Source organism: Penaeus monodon, chromosome 4 (assembly GCF_015228065.2).
Source record: "Penaeus monodon isolate SGIC_2016 chromosome 4, NSTDA_Pmon_1, whole genome shotgun sequence".
Taxonomy (NCBI): domain Eukaryota; kingdom Metazoa; phylum Arthropoda; class Malacostraca; order Decapoda; family Penaeidae; genus Penaeus; species Penaeus monodon.
Window position 1 is genome coordinate 35,762,615 of NC_051389.1, and position 8,746 is coordinate 35,771,360.

At 43.0% G+C, this 8,746-nt stretch overlaps 1 protein-coding gene across 1 annotated transcript; it reads right to left on the reverse strand.

Moving 5' to 3' along the window:
* Positions 1–2,539: 2,539 nt before the first annotated feature.
* LOC119572544 lies at positions 2,540–7,208 on the reverse strand. Its single transcript, XM_037919647.1, has 4 exons — positions 7,109–7,208; positions 6,257–6,342; positions 4,840–5,520; positions 2,540–2,689 (listed from the first exon to the last, which is right to left on the reverse strand). The coding sequence occupies exons 1-4, from the start codon at positions 7,206–7,208 to the stop codon at positions 2,540–2,542; spliced, it is 1,017 nt and encodes a 338-aa protein (XP_037775575.1).
* Between the last annotated feature and the right edge of the window lie 1,538 nt (positions 7,209–8,746).

The following is an 8,746-nucleotide window of genomic DNA, read 5'->3' on the forward strand; positions in this document are numbered from 1 at the left end:
TGGGAGGCCGACACGTTACCACTGTACTAGCCCGGAGGCTGGTTGTGCAGTCTCAAAAAATTCGGAAATGTAAACGGGATGATATAGCGCTCACACCTTATTCTCCTTAGCAAAGACACTAGTTCCCTTAAATCTGGGAATCATTCGGACTTTGTCCAGAGGGGCACTATTATTTTATCGCCAACTGCGGACTCTCCAAAAAGATTTCCTGAGTTATACCTTTGTAACCCACACTATAAAAAAAGTAATCACAGAGGTTACTGATTTAACTTCAGTCTTGGAGGTAACTGAGAGAAGAGTAATTACTGATCTATAAATCATTATACCTTCACAACTAAAAACATTCTATCTACAAAAATGTCAACTTCAAGTGCATGTTGTCAACCCGTCTCTCTTTTCACTTGTTTTCCTTCTTTGGTCTTTCGCCTCTATAGATCAAATTTCTCAGATTACTTCTTATCTTTCCTTCATCAGTTCAGAGGACTCCTAGCTGATATCTTCTCTACTTCTTGTCCACAGCACCAAGGACGACAAAGATCTCTCTGAATGGGTTTTAAATTCTCAATAATAATAAGAGAGAAATGTCTTGGTGATGCCCAAGTGCCACGTGTCAGCCAGATAATTTTTTTTTTTTTCAGGCAATTAAATGCCACTCCTTTCTATATTTTCTCTCTCTCTCTCTGGTTAACACTGAATATACTTCAAAATTTAACGTCTACTTAACTTATTACAAGCATATAGTTCTTCTTAATCCATACGTGCATAACTCCACACCTTAAGCGAATCTTTCCGGTAACAAAAATAATACAATATTGTTTTTTTCTTTTTTTAATATCAATTGTGCAGCCTTAATATAGCAAGTGCCATTGAAATATAACAGCTAACCCTTTAATTAAAGAAAATGAATTGTAGGAGCGACAAAGAAAACTGATACTTTGTTGGATAAACTATTATATTTTACCTTTTCCTAATCTTCGTGTAATAAGATAAACATATAGAACATAAAATAAATTAAAGTATCGTCTTTCTGAGAAAATAATTAGGTACTATTATCTTACATAGCTGAAGACTAATTAAAGTTGAGGTATACATAAGCGGTAGCATATGCATAAAGACCAAGTGAGGTATACAAAGGGTGGTTTGTAGACGAATTTTTGGGCCATTTTAACTTCATATCCCTTGTGCTGGTTACAGTGAGTTGTCAAACGGAAATTAGCAAATGTTTTTATTTTAGCTGTTGAATAGTTTTCATCCAGTTCTAGAGTATTTGCTATGATGCAGTTGTTTCGGTTTTTCTTTTCATATATAGAATAAGGCTACAAATAACAACATAATTTGACAGGGTCTAAAATGTATATATATATATATATATGTATATATATTGTTACGCCGACCGCCTCCTCTCTGTGCCACCAACACAAGGCAGGCTAGGCAGACGGCGTGCTATCCACAGGGTCGTGAACACTGAACAGTTCCAAGAGGCACCGAGCACCACAGCGTCCCAGAACACCACGAGGGGAAACACCAAGTGGCGAGGCAGGGCACGAAATAAACACAAACTGACAGAAACCAGCATGTCACACTGCACAATACAGCTTATAACAGGGCAACACAAAGTATATCAGGTCACAAGGGCACACACGAGGTCTTCACAGGAGCAGCACCCAACTCCCTCTGTCTTGGCTTGTTCCTCCCTCCTCCGCTCACAGCCAGTTGCGTCATGTTTGCCCAGGTCCCTTCATGTTAACACATGCCCAGGTCATCCTTTTCATGTTAACACATGTTTCGCACAGAGACAAAGACCCTCTGGCGTAGCAATATATATATATATATATATATATATATATATATATATATATATATATATATATATATATATATATATGTATATATATATATATATATATATATATATATATATATATATATATATATATCATACAATAAAGACTTATTTGGCAACTCTTGTAGTTCACATGACTGATGCATCATAGATAACTTGCTAAAATTACTATTATGGAGGGCTTTCAGGACCTCCAGGTCTCGAGGTTTTTGTTGTGGTGACGTAAAGAGAGCGATTTGACACCCCACAGCTTGCACGACCATAGCCCTTGCGTGATACCCTGGTTGTTGCCGTAACTCTAATTGCTTGCAATTAGCTTCGTGCCTTGTAGCTATTCTTTACTATACGATTTTCTTTGACATTAGGATAACTCACTGCGTATCATCTGGTGAACTGGACCCCATCTTCGAGCTCGTGTTCGGACGTGGGCAGACCTCCCGAGGAGAGGGTGTGTCTGGGGGGCCTTCGCGTGCCTGCCTTACGGTGCCTTTGAGTTGCCATTCTTTTGCTAGGATTGGTATGGCATCTCATGATTGCCACTAAAGTGAATTTCTTATAGAAAACGAACAGGCAGGTAGGAGCCCTCCCTTTCTGACGCCTTCGGCCACCTTACTTCGTTTAGTCTAATTTGCACCTGCTAGACAACACCTGACCCGTCATTTCACTCTAGCTATGACATGACCATGGGACATGTCATCAAATTAGCAAATATTGGAGAGCCCATCTCTTGTTGAGGTGGCACTCCAGAAGATCTTCACATTCACTGAGGTGGTAGTCACACACCTCTTTAAAATCCACAATGGCTTCAAAGTGACGGCAGCCAAATCCGAGCAAATGACCCCATTCCTCTCGACCGAATGCCAAAGGAAATTGAAAGATCATGGTTTTACTCCCGTCCCCTCTCCGGAAACGAAGGCAAAATGCACGGTTGTGGCTAAAAAGATCGAAAGGACGATCCTCCCACGATCAATTAGCCAGGAAGTATCCGCCAAGAACGGTGTCACTGCCCTTGACGTTTACAAGCCTCCCGAGTCGCGAATCGTGAAGATTCGTGTTTCTGCCCCAGAGTAAGCCCATCAGTCCCCAACTTATAATATCGAACCAAAGTGCTTTATTCACATCGAACAATGCCTAAACTGCTACAGATACGAACACAACCCACAAAGGCAACTCCAAAGGGGTCGCACGTTAGCGGATCCTGCCCCAAAAGAAAAGAAATACTAAAAGCAGAACGAATTCAGATTAGGGAAAACAAAAACACTACTCCTTCATACGCCACAACAGCCGCCACACTGCCTGCCCAGACTAGCACACCCAGACGACCTGCATCTAACCCCAGAACAACTCTGCCCCCACCTCCCCAATTCAACAACACATTTACACCTAACACAAACCCAAAAACGTCCCCATCATGCTACAAAGAAACGGCTTCCTCAGCATTGTTGTTCCAGAGGAGATCTTCGAAGACGACAATTTATACATCCCTGAATACGCCACAACATCAGAAACCACAGCAACTGAGGTGACAAACACTAACTCAGAGCCTCATTTGTCCACACAAAGACAGATCGTTTTGCAACCAGCACCACAACGAAATTCAAAATAAATACACAAGCACTTAACACCACAAAAACACTGAACACAAACGCAAACAGATCTCACCACCAAACAAGCACGCTAAAAAAGACAAAAAGGACCCCCAGTCCCGCAGCCTCGTCGTCATCGTTTGTTTGACACCATCCTTGACGACGAGAGTAGCGGCTCCGAGATTGACGGCAAGGCCGTTTCCGAAGCCGAAGAAGAGCTCCCTCTCCCCATGGAGGGAGCCGTTGCCGTGCTCCCTTCTAGGGGGCGCTTGGGACATCGCGGAAATATTGGGAATTGTTTCGCCGATTCCCAGGACTTCCGCCCTTTGCTTGCAGGACTCTCTCCATGACCTCGAGGAACCGTAGATCGAGGGTCGATCACGGAACCGCTACCGGGATCAGGTAAAGCCAGGTAAAATGGGTCTACCCTTGTTCAAGCAAATGCAAGGCCATTTTTTTCAGTCTGAAATATTTTTTACGATTTTCTAGAACAAGAACTCCCTGATGTGGTCCTACTGAACTCTATATCCATCACGAATAGCTATAGAATTCGGCAATATGGTTATACATCTAGGCCGTCGGGGGACGGATTGCAGTTGGGGTCCTTTATCCTCATAAAATCCACCATCACCCACGAGCTCCTCACCCTCTCATTCAGCCACCCTGACTTCATGGCAGTCAGGTTATTCACCCCATTATCCTTTCCACTGCCCTATGTAAAACTAAATACTAATTTGCCTCTTGCTGACTTCAACAAATTATTTAATTATACAAGCGTCATCGATAGTCTTGATAACGGCCGACAAAAATATTCGACAGATTTAGATGAAAAAGTAGAATGTAACAGAGTTCGCAATCCACGGGAATTTTGGCAAAAAAAAAAAAGAAAAGAAAAAAAAAAAGACAACTTAGTGTGCCACTCTAAATGGTTAATGGTTACAAAACAAAATAAATGTGCTAGACATCAAAGGTCACATACAGCACTATGCAAAGGTGTAGTAGTGAAAGGGATAAAGAGATAAAGTTAACTGATGATCAAATATGCTACAAATCAGAAGTCGAATAGCAGTTCGGGAATGTAGGGATTAACAAGGGTAATTAGATCAAAGTTGTCAAAGGAAAATGTGTGGGATTCTGCAAAGATGTCCGTAGGATTAGCAAAAGCATAAAGGGGTTTAAGGACGATTAGATAAATTTCAGGAAAAGTGTCTTGAGGGAGAGAATCGAGGGAAGGGGGGTTATTGTGACAAAGGGTCACATGTATATTCAGGGGGAAGCGGAAGGGATAATGGGGAAGGAACGGTGGGATGATGTAGCTAAAACAGGGGGGAATGGAATGTGTTGGGAGGGAGTGGGAGGAAGGAGTGTAAGGGGAACATGAGTATTTGGATGATGGATGTCGGCAGATACTCCGATTGTAGCAGGAATAGGAGCAGAGAGATTGGAGGATGGATGAGGTGTAGGTATGTTATCTTGTGTCCTGATTTGATGGTTCTGAATGTCTTCGAGAGTTTCTGAAGTGGAGTTGGTTGAGGAGGTCTGAGAAACAAAGGTTTTCTTATGAGGTGGAGAAAAGGGGACAGACCTCTGAGGTGTGGAGGGAGAGGTTGATGGAGGTGAGGGTGCGGTGGAACGTTTAGCTTGTCTTGTGCGATGAGTTGGGAGAGGAGGAAGAGGGGTAAGTACCGGGGAAGTAGAGATTGCAGTGTCTGGAATAGCGATGGAGATTGGGGTGTGTGGATTTAAGGTGGCAAGGAATTTGACTGGAAGAGGGGGGAGTAGAAGTGGGAGGAGGACGAGACACTGAGATGTAGAAACTTCTTGAGAGGGACGAACAGGAGCAGAGTGAAGGACTGGCATAGGGAGTAAGAGAGAAACCTCGAATATGAGAATTGCCACCTCAGGCGTAAACTTGTAGGTAGGGCAACCCCTATAAAATGCATTATGGGAACCACCACAATTGGTACATGTGCATGATTGTGCCTGACAATGAGGGGGTGAGGTTGATATGCTCGCCAATATGAACATTATGGAGGAGGTAATGGCTATGGAAGGTAATCTTGACAATACTGTTGGAGAACTAACAGCAGCCTATAGGGTGAATGGTGTAGCATTCTACTGATACTGTATCATGAGGCAGTAAGCAGGTGAGTAGCTCTTCTCCACTGTCTGATCAATCTTTGTCGTAGACATTGCAGTTTGTTGGGGAGAAGATAGAGATTGTTTCTGTATAAGTATTGAGAAAGGGACGAGGCTGGGCAGGAATGGGTTTGTCAGTGAGGCCAATTAGGGTTGATAATGCTTTACCTTGGGATTCAGATGTAACTGTGACAAGGCAGGAACAATCTGGACGGCTGTGGAAGGAAACTTTGCCTATTTGTTTTTGAAGACTGCAGGAAGAGGAAAGTGTTGTCAGAGTAAGGGGCTGTAGAGGGGATCTCGAGAAATCGATTCCATTTGGCTGGGCTAACCAGAGTATTCAAAAAGTTTGTAGAAGTGGGGGTAATAGAAGGGCAGGGATGTGTGGAAGAGGGAGAGTGCTGAGGAGAGGTAGTACTATGAAGAGGTCGACAATAAGGCTGCAGAGTAGTAATAAGGGAAGAGGGGGCAGTAGATGAAGAAAGCTGTAGGGTGGAGGTGAAGCAGAAGATGGTGAAAGAGGAATGTTTTCTGTAGGTTAAGTAATGACCTGGGTGGGTGACTTGGACTGAGCTGACAATACTCATTAAGGAGGAATTAGTAGCGTTCAGAGTCGTTGTCAAAATAGAGCCTAGTGTCGAGGAATCGGGAGAATTTAAACTTGTGGGGCAAGCCTCAGTGCCCTTACTAAGGGTACAAAATCTTCATAACTAGCCATGGTAAACCAGGAGTATGTTGGGGAGAGAATAGTGTACCCCTCAGGGTCTCCTTGAGCTGTAAGGGTTAGACAACTAAAAGGGAATATCATGGTTCTGCCAAGCCGTTCATGACTGGCACAAAGTTAGCCTTTCATGCTTCAACGCGGCCCTCACATCTTTGGAGGTGGATAGTAGAAGTTGTAAAGGAGAAAGAAACAGAAAGAGGAAGAAGAAAAGACCGTCAAAATTAGTTGCGTTGAGGGCTGTGGCCCAAGGTAGAGGTGATCTCCAGCATTGGGTCAAAGACTCCATCTCCTATCCCCCCCCCCTACAACAACTGACAACTAAGCCTAAATGAAAGTCTGGAGCAGTGCACTCTCACGGACAACGGGCAATTTACTTTTAATTTCCTGAATTCTTTGTATGAATATTATATCCATTATGTTGTGTAACATTTTGGCAAAATGCTCCCTTCAATTCTCGCAAATAACAAAATTAAATTGAATTTACCCACCTCCCCATTCCCATCCTATTCCATAAATGAGTCTGTTTAGCAATGTTGCATATGTAACTTAATATCAAACATCGCGATGAGAGTTTGCTAACAGACAGAGACTAATTTCAGTTGGAAACATATACGTGTTCTATCTTTTTCGTCATGTTCCTTGCTAAAGACAAGGGGAAAGTAATCACGGTCCTTACTTTCTTAGGTCTTGACACATATATTCAAATCTTAAGCAATTATTACTCAATATACATTTGCAAGTATTGTGAAGGTAAATGTGCTGAAGCTGCAACACAGACTAGAAGATGTGTGCACCAATGTATGTGAGGGTAGATACAAGAGAGTTGAGTCACAAATGCTGTAAATGTGGCAAGACTCGAAATCCACACAGAACCATGAGTGCCACGCAAGCCAGGTAAGGCAGCTGAGCCCAACATGTCTCGAATAAGCAGCTTCCCAGATCTGAACCAAGTAAATCAGGAACAAGTGAGGCCAGGGGTATCATGTGTTGTTGTAAAGTGTTGTTGCATCTGTTAAACAAATTGCCAAATGTGTATTTCATAACTGTCAATACCTTATGAATTTGCTTCTCCATATTATACCATAAATAAAGCTGGCTGAATATGTAAATGCACAACATGCAACTACTGTTGATATCACAAGGTCACATGACCACGACTTCGTCAGTTACCAAACAGTGGGTAACATTTGGGAGTAGTAATGAATTATATGAACAAATCATATGTATGAATAAAAATAATTTCAAGATATGCCATTAGCAACCTTTGTTTAGGTTGTCTGTGGTGGCACCGGTGTCAGCGAATACATTCCAAACAGTTAGCGAGTGGGTTTCATAGGTGTATCACAACAAAAAGACAAATCAAAACAAATTTGCTGTATGCAAAAGTTAAAATAAGTACTTGCATAACTATATGTTAATCTTAAAAAGTACAAAATTATAATATCAAGATTTGGAATCCATTGTTGGAGAGGCCTAGGGCAGAGTAATGAAGTGCCTAGGCTTTGAGTGGATAGGAGAATCAAACTCAGAGGTGCAGAGTAGTCTGCACCTCTGTGTATGAAAGCCTGGGCCTTCATACGCATGTCCCGGCCTGTGTCAGATATTTATGGCTCTCTCATTTTATTCTTTGACTATGCTTACTGTGGTGGCGGAATTGCCAACAGCCGCTCCTGCTGCCATGATGTAAGCATGCGGCATAATCTCTTTACCAGCCCGGCGGCTATTGTGAGCGGACCTTGTCTCAGAAATTGTGTGTGCTCACAATTCTGTAAGTAATGTACCAACGTGGTGTTCGGCTCGCCACAGTGCATGCAACACCTGTCTTTATGGTTAATTGTCTCCATGATCTGCCATGCGCAATGGTAACCTAGTCCGATTCTGTGAAGAATTACTTTGGTACCTCTATTGACTGCTTCAGAGAGTGCCAGTGGCTTATAGCTTATATCTGGCCGAGGGGGCGGATCTCCTTCTCTCTGTAAAGTTGCAGGAGGAAGGCACGAGCTGTGGCATTACACCAATTCTGCCTTCTAGGCTCGGTTTTATGATCATGGGATTTGGGGGCATACCCCTATCAGTGTCAGCTAGTCTGTCAGTAAGCTCATTCCCTGATGCCTATGTGGCTAGGGACCCAGTTTATGATTATTATTCTCTCCTGAGCAAGAACCTTTGTGCTATGGTAAGCACAGTGGTCAGGAGGTTGTCTTTGGGTGAGCTTTGTTGTAGACAGTATGTCAGTATGTATGACCATGTGTCCTTCCCTCAGGGACACATGAGCTAGGGCTCCCACGATCGCAAGTTCCTCTGCCTATAGCGAGGAGGCGTTGTCTGTTACCCTCATGGATTGTGTGGCATCCCTTGCTGCAAAGCCGGTGCCTGCAGTGTGGTTTAAGGGATCGACTGATCTATCCATGAAGTAGGTTCTACTACCTAGAGGAGTGATGGCTGAAATGACCC